We start from the raw sequence: 15,521 nt of genomic DNA, 5'->3' as shown, positions 1-15,521 counted from the left end.
GCAAACGTCAGCCAACCTGACAGTAATAGACAGTACCGCTGCTGCCTGTCTGACTCCCACCCACGGGTCTGTCAACACTCCCCCCCCCCCTGATATAGGTGTTGAGGCACGAAAAGAAAACGGAATGAATGTGGGGGGACTAAAGGAAGCGGAAGATAACACAAAGAAGAAAGAACTGTGAATTTATGCAAGGCTTCTTCCTCATCCTTAATGACGCTTTTCTTCAACTCGGTACACACACACACACACACACACACACACACACACACACACACACACACACACACACACACACACACACGGTAAAAAACATGTTATTTTTTAACTGTATTTCCATGTGTTTTTCATGTAAGGGAAATCTTCGAAAACTCTTCACTGATTGCTTTGAAATTTTGACTCAACGTTCCATTTGAATACGCGCGTGTTTTTATATACCTACTATATAGATGCCACGCCTGCGACAAGTAAAAACATTTTTTTTTTTTTTTAAACAGCTCCATCTGTTGCACGTAAGAGTAACACACGCTATACTAAATATGTTCCGATTTCATTGGTAAATTGAATTTTCACAGATTTTGATTTATTTTCATTTTGATTTAATTATTTTGTGTGACATTGCATTGGAATTGAGCTGTGTTGTTTATCGTACCGTTCATTTCGTGAGTATTGTTTATTTTTTTTCATTGTTTTCATTGCGTTTTTATAACTGTTCTTATTTTTCAGTGATGGGAACATCAGATCATTTGATGTTCCCAATTTTTTTATGGGAACATCAGATCATTTGGGAATGCATCGGACAAGGGAGTGGGGAATGGTGGGGCGGACGAGGGGACGTGGAAGTTGGGGATAATGGGGACGAGGGGACAGTGGAAGGGGGATGGTTGGGAGGACGAGGGGAGGGGACGGGGGATGGTGGGGAGGACTGGGGGATAAGTGAAGGTTGCTGAGCCAGTTAGAAGTTAATGAGCTTCGGAGCTCATTAACTGTTTAATATAGGTAAACAAATCCGTCAAAGATTAAGAAAAGATGTACAGGTTCGTAAGTGCTTGCGTAACTGCTTCGTGAATCTGGCCCCCCTGGTGGACAACTAGAAACTGTAGTCAGACAACAATCACCTCACACTGTCCTTCGGCACTCCCTGCGATTTTGTTGAGATATATACAAGAGTTGTTACATTCTTGTACAGCCACTAGTACGCGTAGCGTTTCGGGCAAGTCCTTAATCCTATGGTCCCTGGAATACGATCCCCTGCCGCGAAGAATCGTTTTTTCATCCAAGTACACATTTTACTGTTGCGTTAAACAGAGGCTACAGTTAAGGAATTGCGCCCAGTAAATCCTCCCCGGCCAGGATCCTCCCCGGCCAGGATCCTCCCCGGCCAGGATCCTCCCCGGCCAGGATCCTCCCCGGCCAGGATCCTCCCCGGCCAGGATCCTCCCCGGCCAGGATCCTCCCCGGCCAGGATCCTCCCCGGCCAGGATCCTCCCCGGCCAGGATCCTCCCCGGCCAGGATCCTCCCCGGCCAGGATCCTCCCCGGCCAGGATCCTCCCCGGCCAGGATCCTCCCCGGCCAGGATCCTCCCCGGCCAGGATCCTCCCCGGCCAGGATCCTCCCCGGCCAGGATCCTCCCCGGCCAGGATCCTCCCCGGCCAGGATCCTCCCCGGCCAGGATCCTCCCCGGCCAGGATTAAGGAGGTTAGGTGAACCGTAGAGCTAGATGAACCTCACACTTATAAATGTCTATGTTTCTGTCTGTAAGGAATCTATACCAACCCATCAACCAAATTATATTACGGGCTCACCATAGCCCGTGCTACATGGACACTTCGTGCTGAGCAGCTAAATCTGAAACAACAACAACAGCCAAATTATACGGCACACACAGCACCGCTCCTGTGCCGGGTTAAGTCCACTACGGGCTCGCCATAGCCCGTGCTACTTGGAACTCGTTCCGAGTAGCTGAATCTATAACAACAACAACTGCATGTAAGCTTTACGGGCTCACCATAGCCCGTGCTACATGAACATTTCATTCTGAGTAACTAAATTTAAAACAACACGCATGTAAGCTACAGTCACAGCCCCGCTCCTGTGTCAAGTAAGTCCACTACGGGCTCACCATAACCCGTGCTACTTGCCACTCTTTGTTCCCTGGAGCTGAATCTTAACAACAACATCATGTCAGCTGATGCTTATATAACATGTTTGGTGTGTACGCACTTTAGCCGCCTCCTAGTGGTCACCACTTCCTCTGTGGGGGTCGTTGTTTGCTGCGGAATCTCTTACTGTTGGGGTCCGCCTGAGAAACTGGCCCTCGATCAGGTGGCTGTGAATGCCATCAAATAGGATCCTGAACTAAGCCTACTGTCAAGTACCTATGGCAATCCTTACTTTAGTGATCATAACTGCAAGCATTATGCAGCAAACCCTAATATTATATAGTATTATACAGCCATTGTATCCTAATGTATATTTTGTAAAGAAATTATTATTATTATTTCTGCAGGGTTTGTAAAGCCTCTGTTTTGCAAAAAAACATGTCAATGACACCGGTGCGATATGTAATCATCCTGTGAGATTGGGACTCAGTATCACTGCTGTCTTGTTCACTCTTGTATTCATGATGATATCCTCATAATGCTCCCAGAGTTTGCCAGTGTAGGCTACTGATCACATGGCCCTGTATGACTAACACCCTGTGTGATGGGGATGTTTAGCATCACTTAGTCTTTTGACACATCTCTATATGCCCGAAACGCTTTGCGTAATAGTGGCTTTAGGCATTGTATGTACTAGCTCTATCTATAAGCCCACCAATCTTTGTAAAAATTTCTTGTATGTATGTACCTTACCTAAATAAACATTTACCTAAATAAAATATAGTCTAGGGCAGCTAGTTCTTGACACACACTGTGGTCCCCTTCATATAGTCTAGGGCAGCTAGTTCTTGACACACACTGTACTCCCCCTTCATATAGTCTAGGGCAGCTAGTTCTTGACACACACTGTACTCCCCCTTCATATAGTCTAGGGCAGCTAGTTCTTGACACACACTGTACTCCCCCTTCATATAGTCTAGGGCAGCTAGTTCTTGACACACACTGTGGTCCCCTTCATATAGTCTAGGGCAGCTAGTTCTTGACACACACTGTACTCCCCCTTCATATAGTCTAGGGCAGCTAGTTCTTGACACACACTGTACTCCCCCTTCATATAGTCTAGGGCAGCTAGTTCTTGACACACACTGTACTCCCCCTTCATATAGTCTAGGGCAGCTAGTTCTTGACACACACTGTACTCCCCCTTCATATAGTCTAGGGCAGCTAGTTCTTGACACACACTGTACTCCCCCTTCATATAGTCTAGGGCAGCTAGTTCTTGACACACACTGTACTCCCCTTCAAATAGTCTAGGGCAGCTAGTTCTTGACACACACTGTACTCCCCTTCACATAGTCTAGAACAGCTGCACAAGTGCAGATGCACCTAAATGTGTTAATAAATAAAATGGCAACTGGAACCATCAGAGTTGGCAAGATTCGAAGTCTATTAAGGGGGCATCTAGATGGAAATTGAAAGTTGTTGTAGGGCATTGAAAATTTATTATCCTGATACATGTGAAAGGTGCTGCAACTGGGCCAAGTTTCAGCATCGCAGCCTAAATAGAGAGGGAGAAAAAAAATAAAAAAGTTTTTTTAGACAATTTTTCACCAATGTTCAAATCATTTCACAGCCCACAATTGTGAATCGAAATAAGTTCTATGACACTTAGCTATGACCTTACTATATAATAAAGATTTGTGTGGTGGATTTTTATCCCAGATGTATTTAGTGCAATAATACAGATTTTGTAAATTTCCCAAAAATCCTATGCACTAATATGATATTTATAAATATTTATAAAATCAATAAATCTACGTAGAAAGAAAAGCCACCACAATGTTTTAGAGGCATAAACTTTACATATAATGTGCAAGTTTCATGTAAATTGAATAATAAATAAAATCTGTGAAATCAAATACAATTGTAAAATATTTACCTGCACAAACGGAGGTTAAAGTTCAGCCACCTTTAGCTGAGATTGATGTTGACCGATATCATTCAAAATTTGCACCCTTGTAGATAGGCATGGGTTCAGTAAGGTGTGCAAGTTCCATGCAGATCGCCTGATAAATAAAATAAAAAAAAAAATAAAAAAAAAATAAAAAAAATAAAAATTGCCACCAGTTTTATATGTACAAATATATATGAAGTAATATCACAATATAACACTAAAACATACTAACCTAATATAATTGGTCAGAAATATGGGTCCTGAAGATGGCACTGGAGTGGCACTAGTAGGCACCTGCGCCATAGCCGGGGTCAGCTCCCTCAGGGGCCTTTCTTGGTTTGGTTGTGGGTCTCGTTGGTTTCTGCATATCCTTGTCCTTTTTCTTCAAGTACCAGTCCCTGGAGTAGAAGGTGGAGAATGTGCGGTGGCAGAGGGTGGGATTGTGGTGGGGGGGGGTAGCGGGCTGGTTCCTCACACTCGCGGCTGAGAGGCCTCCACGATCTTCACTCGTCAAAGTGCGTAATCCATGGATTCTAGCCAGCTCGCACCTTCTACGGGCAGCTAGCATGCTTTTAGCTTTCAGAGTTTTCTTCATCTTCGTTTTGTACGTCATTTTGCAGTAAAAATAGCACAAATACTGATAATTCTGGGAGATATTGTGAGCGCGCGTCCACGATAGATCTGCTCGCTATCGGACACAGAGAGTGACTGACTTATGTTAGCAATCCCATCCCTCCCTCACTCTCGACTCTCGACTGTTGCCAATAAGTGAGTTTATATTTTTTTATGCATCACACGTTATTTTCAACGCTATTACGAAATATTAGACAGCTACAACGTAAGACGCAATACCCCACGGCGCACCCAGCCCGCGAGAACCGGAATGGGGAAACTTGCAGCAGGAATTTTGACTCTAATAACGTTATTTTTCAAGATAACATGAAACGGTTTTCACCACAGTGTTGCCAGAACGTTGTAGTATTTTTCAGAATTTTTTGTAAATTTTCGAAATTTTTCGGATTTGAGAAGAGATGCCCCCTTAAGCTACTGGCGGCAAGGCCACCAGTCAGTCTGCCTCCATCCACGAGGCGGTACGCACGTCGTCAGGGGATATCTGCCAGTTCCTCGTGCCTTCTTTTGTGTGTATGTGTTTAGGCTGTGCTTCAAAAGATATATATTTATATATACATTAATAGCTGTTTTTACCCTCCATTAGCTGACCGTCAGTATTATCAGGCAAGTTACAAGAGTCGTGTTGTAAATTACTAACCCAAAGTCCTTAAATAGTGGACTATTCGATAGCTTCGTTACCTGTTCAGTCATCTATTATTTCGTTATTAAAAACAAAAACCGATGACGAAGTCTGTGACATCTTGAAACTTGTTTGAACAAAATTTTATTGTAATGTAAAGCGAAATATAGATGCATATTAATGAATTAACCAGTTTTATTTATAAACATAATAAATATATACGAGATTCTTTTATGTTTAACATTCGTGCTTTGGAAACTAATCAAATATACTTTTTTCTTATACTTAAATAAAGAATACATTTTTGTATACAATTTAAATTTCAGCAACAATCGGGGATATATATATATATATATATATATATATATATATATATATATATATATATATATATATATATATAACTTAAATATAAAATGTCCGATAGTTATTAATTTGATATATAAGGATCAGAGATCATCTTGCTTAAAGTTTGTGTATAGTTATATGAGGAGGCTGGAAGGAGATTGTCTTATCCCTCCTTACCAAGAAATCACAATGGCAGGTTTCTGGAAGCCTTGAACACACAATGAATTCACGAGATGATAGGCTTTTTTTTTTTTACCTATTAGGGCTGTGTGGGTTAAGTCAGGTGTCTGGGAGGGTTAAGTCAGGTGTCTGGGAGGGTTAAGTCGGGTGTCTGGGAGGGTTAAGTCGGGTGTCTGGGAGGGTTAAGTCGGGTGTCTGGGAGGGTTAAGTCGGGTGTCTGGGAGGGTTAAGTCAGGTGTCTGGGTGGGTTAAGTCGGGTGTCTGGGAGGGTTAAGTCAGGTGTCTGGGAGGGTTAACTCGGGTGTCTGGGAGGGTTAAGTCGGGTGTCTGGGAGGGTTAAGTCAGGTGTCTGGGAGGGTTAAGTCAGGTGTCTGGGAGGGTTAAGTCAGGTGTCTGGAAGGGTTAAGTCGGGTGTCTGGGAGGGTTAAGTCAGGTGTCTGGGAGGGTTAAGTCAGGTGTCTGGGAGGGTTAAGTCAGGTGTCTGGGAGGGTTAAGTCAGGTGTCTGGAAGGGTTAAGTCGGGTGTCTGGGAGGGTTAAGTCAGGTGTCTTGGAGGGTTAAGTCGGGTGTCTGGGAGGGTTAAGTCAGGTGTCTGGGAGGGTTAAGTCAGGTGTCTGGGAGGGTTAAGTCGGGTGTCTGGGAGGGTTAAGTCGGGTGTCTGGGATGGTTAAGTCAGGTGTCTGGGAGGGTTAAGTCGGGTGTCTGGGAGGGTTAAGTCGGGTGTCTGGGAGGGTTAAGTCAGGTGTCTGGGAGGGTTAAGTCAGGTGTCTGGGAGGGTTAAGTCGGGTGTCTGGGAGGGGTAAGTCGGGTGTCTGGGAGGGTTAAGTCGGGTGTCTGGGAGGGGTAAGTCGGGTGTCTGGGAGGGTTAAGTCAGGTGTCTGGGAGGGTTAAGTCGGGTGTCTGGGAGGGTTAAGTCGGGTGTCTGGGAGGGTTAAGTCAGGTGTCTGGGAGGGTTAAGTCGGGTGTCTGGGAGGGTTAAGTCGGGTGTCTGGGAGGGTTAAGTCGGGTGTCTGGGAGGGTTAAGTCGGGTGTCTGGGAGGGTTAAGTCGGGTGTCTGGGAGGGGTAAGTCGGGTGTCTGGTAGGGTTAAGTCGGGTGTCTGGGAGGGTTGTCAGGTGTCTGGGAGGGTTAAGTCAGGTGTCTGGGAGGGTTAAGTCGGGTGTCTGGGAGGGTTAAGTCAGGTGTCTGGGAGGGTTAAGTCAGGTGTCTGGGAGGGTTAAGTCGGGTGTCAGGGAGGGTTAAGTCAGGTGTCTGGGAGGGTTAAGTCAGGTGTCTGGGAGGGTTAAGTCAGGTGTCTGGGAGGGTTAAGTGTCTGAGTGTCTGGGAGTCACTTAGGTCTAAGTGTCTGAGTGTCTGGGAGTCACTTAGGTCTAAGTGTCTGGGAGGTCTAAGTGGGAGTCACTTCAAGTCACCTCATTACCCACAACGCCATTTGTTTTCAGTGATACATCACGTCATTGTCATTTCTTTGTGAGATAGATGGATAGAATGGAATCGTACATACGTACATGAGGACGAGTGTATCGTGTAGTCTGGCAGGGTTGAGTGTATCAACTAAAGTGTACTTGGTAACTGTTATAAACGAGATTAGTGGGTTAAAATGGGTGCCTTTATCAAATGTTTATCGTTCATTATGAATGTGCCCTCCGCGCGCGTGCACACACACACACTCACAACCTTTTAATGTTGTATATTGTTATTACTATCATGAGTTTTCTATAGTTATGGTGTTTTTTTCTGTTTATGGTGTTATAGAGATATATACAAGAGTTGTTACATTCTTGTACAGCCACTAGTACGCGTAGCGTTTCGGGCAGGTCCCTGGAATACGATCCCCGCCGCGAAGAATCGTTTTTACAACCAAGTACTCATTTTACTGTTGAGTTAAACAGAGGCTACAGTTAGGAATTGCGCCCAGTAAATCCTCCCCGGCCAGGATACGAACCATGACAAAGCGCTCGCGGAACGCCAGGCGAGTATCTTACCACTACACCACGGAGACGTGTTATTTATGTAGCCTGCATCCTTTACATCAACTATCTTACGATCTAGTAATTTCCCTACTTACCTCTTGCCTAGTACAGGGTAGGCCTGACCCACTGCATTTGTTAGGAGTTCTGACAGCTGAATTGCTTTAAGACTCATTTATATCCGGATTTTCCTTGTTAGTGTAAAGTTTGCATTCCCAATTTCATACTCCCAGCAACCCGTCCAATCGAGTTGGTCACAACGTCACAATAAGCATGTGCTAAATTGTCGAACCTATTCTAATCGACAGCCCGTCGATCTGAGCTGTTCCCAGACCCTAAACCCCTCCGTCTCAATTACGGGCTATTCATGCCCGTGCCACCTCTTGGGTGGCTTACTCTTTATCACTCATCAATCCGTATCAAGTGTTAGGAAAGGCGGGGAGTGTCAGGGAATTAATTTGGTGTGCGCGAGTGCATAGAAGAACGTTACACATTTGTATCTTGTTTTGGTGGAACGTTCTTCCAGATTTTACATTACACTTCCAGATTTAGCGGGTTGGACATGTATATGAGTGGGAGTGGGTGGTTATAGATAGGAGCTGCCTCGTATGGGCCAATAGGCCTTCTGCAGTTGCCTTTGTTCTTATGTTCTTATTTATTAACACGTTCTGTATTCTGTCTGTAGCTCACCACAAGAGTCAACATGTCTGGAGATTTACAAGATGTTCAGTTCTTCGTGATGACACCTGGTGACTATGAGGACACTGAAACTCTTTTGAACAACCACTTCTTTAGGAGAAATCCATTGGTAAGACTTCTCAAAACTTTGCAACATTGTCATGACATACTGGAACCTCGCGCCCTTCACGGTAGGCCGAATTTGGACGTAATTTGAAAATGAAAATAAATTTGGGATTTTTTTTTTCAACAACAGTAAGTTAAGGGTCCTCTGATAGGTTAGGTGGGCAGGAAATTCTCATAAAGTTTCAAAACGTTATGAAAAACGTGAATTGAAAGTCATCTATTCTAACCTTACAGAGTCGGCCGAACGACTCAAGCAGAAAACGGAACAGTACGTCACTTTTGTGAGTCGATTTCATTTCAAATTATGTCCAAATTTGGCCATAGTGCGCATACGAGCCAAAAGTGACGTTATTTTTAAGGAGGACGGGTTGCACTGGTAGAACACTCTACTAACGGCTTTTAACTTTATTTTTGGTTTAGAGCATTTTGAAAACTTGTTAATATATTCTATACTCTTGACAAGAATTGATTAATTAGTATCATTTTGATCCTACGACAAATTTTGCTTTCCCGCGGACAGTCTGTTGCAGCAAAACAATTGAGTGTCGAGTCGTTTAGCCCGCAGCTTGTAGTCGACATCAAGAAGTGTCTGGCGTCAGGCGTGTCTATTGGCGCCAGAGCCAACGGCGCCAAGACACTCGCTGGCGTCTTCCTCAACTCATCCCTCAGCGTGGATGAGATCTCGACCAAGTACACCGTAAACCTGGTAAGATTTACAGGAAGTATTTGAAAGTCACTTTCCTGTTATGAACAAATGGACCGAAATGTCATTTTCCTTGTCGACCAGACCACACACTAGAAGGTGAAGGGACGACGACGTTTCGGTTCGTCCTGGACCATTCTCAAGTCGATTGTTATTTTCCTTTTCATTTTTTTTTCGGGGGGGGGGGGGCAGGAGGCCTGGTCGACGACCGGGCCGCCGGGATGCTAAGCCCCGGAAGCACCTCTAGGTATCTTGAGGTTATCTTGAGATGATTTCGGGGCTTTTTAGTGTCCCCGCGGCCCGGTCCTCGACCAGGCCTCCACCCCCAGGAAGCAGCCCGTGACAGCTGACTTAACACCCAGGTACCTATTTTACTGCTAGGTAACAGGGGCATAGGGTGAAAGAAACTCTGAACATTGTTTACCAAGGTAAGGTTGGGTATTAATTTTCAGCAAGGTTATTGTGACTTATTCTCAGTAGTATCATGAATATTTGTATTAGTGAAATGTATTAGTTGTTGCTGATATTAAAGTTTCTTAAATTGACACTGGAATGTATAAATGTATTTGAGACCTGCTAGTCTTTGCTGCCCCTCAAGTTTTTTTCATATATATATATATATATATATATATATATATATATATATATATATATATATATATATATATATATATATATATATATATATATATTATATATATATATATATATATATATATATATATATATATATATATATATATATATATATATATATATGTGTGTGTATATCACGAAAATAAACACGTGATTAAGAATGTGACAATGTCAGACCACGGAGGAAAAATGAAACAGGAAATTTCCTTAAGTACTTTCGTATATTAAATACATCTTCAGAAGGTGAAGATGTATTTAATATACATCTTCACCTTCTGAAGATGTATTTAATATACGAAAGTACTTAAGGAAATTTCCTGTTTCATTTTTCCTCCGTGGTCTGACATTGTCATATATATATATATATATATATATATATATATATATATATATATATATATATATATATATATATATATATCGGTTTTAACCATAAAAATAGAGCAACTTCACTGCAAAATCTTTAACTTAGCATTCTTTCATGCAGATAAATTGACCCAACCTGTCCTCGACTCAAAGTCCATTACATCCAGCGGTCGACCCCACAGACGCATTCATAAATTTTAACATGCTGTTCATTCAAAACGGGAATTTTCTCAAATATAAATTAATATTATATATTGGCATATTGGTGCTCACTGCTTCACGTGGGTGAAGCTGTAAATGCTTCAACCCACGTACTACAAATACAAATAATCGCCAACAGAACCTAAACACCTAACCTAACCTAACCTAACCTAACCAGTGCCTATATATGCACAATATGCCACAATATTGGCATATTGTGGCACAATATGCCACAATATTGTATTGGCATATTGTGGCACAATATGCCACAATATTGGCATATTGTGTATATATAGGCACTGGTTAGGTAAGGTGTTTAGGTTCTGTTGGCGATTATTTGTATTTGTAGTACGTGGGTGAAGCATTTACAGCTTCACCCAGGTGAAGCAGTGAGACACTATCATACAAGGACACTACACAATCCCAGAACGTAACTAATTACGTTCGAACAAAAGCCTTGTTCAAGAAGTGTTTGAACGTCAGCAGTTGTGAGTCGTGTGTTAACATTTTTCCATTCATAAACAGAGGGTCTGGCGGGTGCAGGGAATGGACTTTGGGTTTTTGTTTAGAGGAAGGGCTGAATTTCCATTACCGGGGGACATTTAAGTACCACTTGAAGGTCATTTTTAGTAAAATCCTAGGTTATATTCCTAACATCTTAGATTATTTGAAATAACAGAGAAATGAGACACAAATATACACGGGGTTATTGGGGTCAAGAAACTGTAAAATCTACCTGTCCTCAGATTAGGCTCGTCCAGGCGTTGCTCGAACCCTGTTAGTTAGCTAGTTAGAGGGCTCGAGGTTCTTGCAAGAGCATAGGGTGTTGGAGCTTACATTTTTGCCTGTTGAATAGTTGCATTGTCACCTATGTACACAATGGAAACTGTTGGAATGCATCTTGTATTCTTGACAGGATACATCGTGCATAGTGTACCGTGTGTTGGAGATGCTCTCCACTGGCGAACAAGTATTCAACGACATGAAGGTTCAGCGGGTGCTGGACCTGTTCACTCTTTGCGTCCACGAGGACTTTGAACGTCGCGGCCTCGCCAGGACACTGCTAGAGGTAAGTCTGGTTGCAAACAATAATTAATTACCACACAGGCAACTATCGTAGAAAGGAATTGTAGGTTAAGGTGATGACCAGACAACACACTAGAAGGTGAAGGGACGACGACGTTTAGGGCCGTCCTGGACCATTCTCAAGTCGACTTGAGAATGGTCCAGGACGGACCGAAACGTCGTCGTCCCTTCACCTTTTAGTGTGTGGTCTGGTCATCATACTTTAGCCACGTTATTGTGACTCATCGCCTGTAGGTTAAGGTGACTTAATTCATATCGTTGGTCCTCACAAAATCAACACCTTCCTATAGATTATCGAATTTGAATGCATAAGTGTGAAGCTACACATTTGTTTAATTCAGGAAGGTACTTTCGGCGAATCATACTTTGTGTATATTTGTTATATATAACATTGTTGATTTGTTAGTCCTTAGAATTCGTGTTTGTAAACAAATTTCAGAAATCGCTGCTACTGGCAAAAGAGCAGGGGCACTAGGCTGCATGAAATTGACATTGAAATAAGTTTATTGAGGTAAAATACACAAAGGGATGACGTAACTCAAGCTATTCTCACCCCGTTCAGTACATCGTGTTAATACATACATATACACACATCACAAACAAAAAACATATTACCAAACATTCTGAGAGATAAACATATACATTTCCTCCTTTACACAAGTATAGGCTGCATATGTTATATATTAAATTGTTGATTTGTTAGTCCAAACACGAACACGTGTTTCTTACAAACACGAATTCTAAATTCGTGTTTGTAAACAAATTTCAGAAATCGCTGCTACTGGCAAAAGAGCAGGGGCACTAGCCTGTATGTGTTATATATAAAATTGTTGATTTGTTAGTCCTTAGAATTCGTGTTTGTAAACAAATTTCAGAAATCGCTACTACTGGCAAAAGAGCAGGGGCACCAGGCTGCGTGTGTTCAAACCACTAACAGCATCACGGAGAAGATCTGTGTTCCTCTGGGGTTCCACACAGTCAAGTCTCTCGACCTGACCACTGTAAGCGATGACCTGGGCATTGATCTCTCCCTTTTGGGAGGCACTCGTCTCGTGAAGGCTATGATCAAACTCCTATGAACAAAATAATAAAAATCTAAAAAAAAAAAAAACATAAATCCGCATAAAGCTACCGTGCATAAAAAAAACACCTAGTAACATAATTCCGCTTTTGCAGTCTTTTTTTTAATGTGTATGTAATTTAGTCTGAAATTACATCCTCAAACTGTTCCTATTTTTTAACTCTATAGATTTTTTCTCTTGCTGATCAATGTTGTTTTATATATTTTTGCTGAAGACTTAAATACTGCAGGCTTGTTGGCTTTATCTATCTCTTAAATTTTACCTTATCCCTTTTATTTGTACCTTACCTTTACCTTAAATTTTGCCTTAGTTTAAATCCGTTATATGGACTAGGTATTTACCGTAACTAACTTGAAGTTAGCATATGATAATAAGTTAATATTATTACATTCTAGAATGTTGAATAATTAGACCTAGCTTGGGTTCTGTTGACAATTTGTAGTATTTGTAGTATGTGGATTAAGAATTTACCTAACCTACCCTAAGTTAGCTCTAACATTTCAACACATTCTAGTATATAGTAATATTAAAATATATTTGAAAAAAAAAACTATTTTGAATACGCAGTAAAATTGATGAATGCGTCTTTGGGGTTGGCTGCTGCCTTAACGAGCCTAGGCTGTGGACAGGTTGAATACATGATTCGTCAGCAAATATATCATCACTTGTGAGTCGTGTGTAATGTGTTTTTCATTCATAAACGGGATCAAGCGGCGGGATTAACAAGCATTTGGTCTTTGTTTATGAGGACGGGCTGCTGGAAGAACACCCCAAGGCAAATCCACAAGGTCTGTGACGAGGATTCGAACCTGCGTCCGAGAGCATCCCAGACGCTGCCTTAATCGACTGGGCTACGACATGGTACCCCTGTCAATTTGCTAGCTTTGTTCATTTGATGCATCACGCAATTGTGATACCCCAAGGCAAGATTCAGGGGAGGTATTCTTACGAAATGATTAGATTTGGGTTCACCTACTTCTCGCTAAAAGGTCACTACTAAACTAGCTTTCAGTTTGATCAAGCAGAGTGAAAGTAACATTGTCTAACTTATCGTTTTGCCAATCACTTAACCGGCTCAAGCTGAATAACTGGTCAATCACATACGTTTTATAGGCATCAACAAAACCAGTTCACATATTCACAGAGGGGCTTACCTCACTTTTCGGGGTATGGAGTATATAGAGTTTATTTAGCCCTAATTTATTGTCAGGAATAAAATATGATTGCTAGTCGGCTAATAAACTCCCGTGGAGGCCTTATATATATATCTCTCTCTCTCTAGTAGTTGAAATATTGTTAGGGAGAGAAAGAGAATTGCTTTGAAGGGACTATGGGTGGTGTTTGGAGATGATATATTCACCGAAATGTCTACCCCATTTATCGACATAAATGCGTTGAGAGTTTACTTGATTTTTTGGAGTATGTTAAGGAATAAAAGTAGACTTACTTAGTCGCTCAGGAAGCTACTGCTACAGCCTTAAATAACCATCATGCCCCTGCAGACGACGGGTCACAATAACGTGGCTGAAGATATGATGATGAAATAACACACCAGAAGATGGTGAAGGGAAGACGTTTCGGTCCGTCTTGAACCACTCCATCTTCAGATTTGTGGCCATTAGCGTGCAGTTGATAGGCATTAATAACAAGCTCAATAACAAACACGTCTAGATGTAAATAACCTTTTATTAGACACCAAATCCAGTGTTGGTAATCAATAGAGGATTTTAATTTCTAAATTTCTAATTAAATTAAATTCTAAATTTAGAGGATTTGATATGGTAAGAGACAGAGTAAATAAATATATTCCGTGCTAAAGTATTAACCCTTTTTTTTGCAACTTTGATGAAAAAAAATGGATCCAACTGAAGTTTCATTGGTTAGGTAAGCCTAGAAATCTAAATACAGCACTTTAAAATTATGTTATTCATAAATAACTCATGTATTAGAAATAGTTCATTTTACATTGCATCAAATGAACATCTATGTATGCATGTATGAATGTATGCATCAAATACATTAAATGAACTAGTCAACCATTCTATAGCTATTCATAAATGGTTATGCCTTCGTAATTAACTTTACAAACCTAGGAAAATTCCTTATTATACAAAGAAAGAATGCTGTAATATTGCCTATTCGCGGAATGCGAAATGATACGTGAATTCAGAGACACTTCTATAAGAAATCTATAACAATTCTATAACAAATTCTATAATAAATATTTCACTCAAAATGTTGACCAGACCACACACTAGAAGGTGAAGGGACGACGACGTTTCGGTCCGTCCTGGACCATTCTCAACTTACTTTAGCCACGTTATTGTAGCTCATCGCCTGCTTTCACTCAAAATGATCTGCTATCAGAAATCTTAGCCAAATATCTCCAGTTTGCTAACCTTAGGTAGTAACTGAGTGACTGTAACTTATCCACCGCTGCCCACTGGATGGGGGGCGGTGTGCAGGGTAAACCCTATCAATTGTGACACAAGAGGGTGCATAATAAATCAACTAAATTTATTATCATTATGCATTGCATAAAAATGCCAATGCTCATTATATGACCTGATACTGAATAAATGAATGGCTGCAAACAACAGTAATTCTTTCAATTCTAATGACATTAATACAGTATACATATTATAAAAGACAAGAAGCAAGTTATAGGAAGTTATATATTTCCTAGTGATATATATATATAGCTTATTCTGAAGCTTTTTTTTAAGAGGCCTAAAGTTATTAACTATTTGGACTAGGAAGCATGTATTTGGAAATTATTAGATTTCTATTAATGTATTCGGAAATTATTAGATTTCTGATTTAGAAAGATGAATTTCCAGA

The 15,521-nt window shown here is 41.3% G+C and overlaps 1 protein-coding gene and 1 long non-coding RNA gene across 2 annotated transcripts; one reads left to right on the top strand and one right to left on the bottom strand.

Moving 5' to 3' along the window:
- Positions 1–3,579: 3,579 nt before the first annotated feature.
- LOC123767617 (uncharacterized) lies at positions 3,580–4,758 on the bottom strand. Its single transcript, XR_006773986.2, has 3 exons — positions 4,287–4,758; positions 4,040–4,166; positions 3,580–3,658 (listed from the first exon to the last, which is right to left on the bottom strand). It is a non-coding gene; the product is annotated as an uncharacterized lncRNA (long non-coding RNA).
- Positions 4,759–5,110: 352 nt separating this feature from the next.
- On the top strand, positions 5,111–15,279 carry LOC123767616 (arylalkylamine N-acetyltransferase-like 2). The gene is made up of 5 exons (XM_045757427.2): positions 5,111–5,197; positions 8,488–8,610; positions 9,127–9,312; positions 11,429–11,581; positions 12,474–15,279. Exons 2-5 carry the CDS (start codon positions 8,506–8,508, stop codon positions 12,675–12,677), a joined length of 648 nt encoding a protein of 215 aa, XP_045613383.1. The 5' UTR covers positions 5,111–5,197; positions 8,488–8,505; the 3' UTR covers positions 12,678–15,279.
- The last annotated feature ends 242 nt before the right edge of the window (positions 15,280–15,521 follow it).

The sequence above is a fragment of the Procambarus clarkii genome, chromosome 67 (assembly GCF_040958095.1).
Source record: "Procambarus clarkii isolate CNS0578487 chromosome 67, FALCON_Pclarkii_2.0, whole genome shotgun sequence".
NCBI classification, from domain to species: Eukaryota; Metazoa; Arthropoda; class Malacostraca; order Decapoda; family Cambaridae; genus Procambarus; species Procambarus clarkii.
This window is presented reverse-complemented; position numbering and strand designations above follow the sequence as displayed.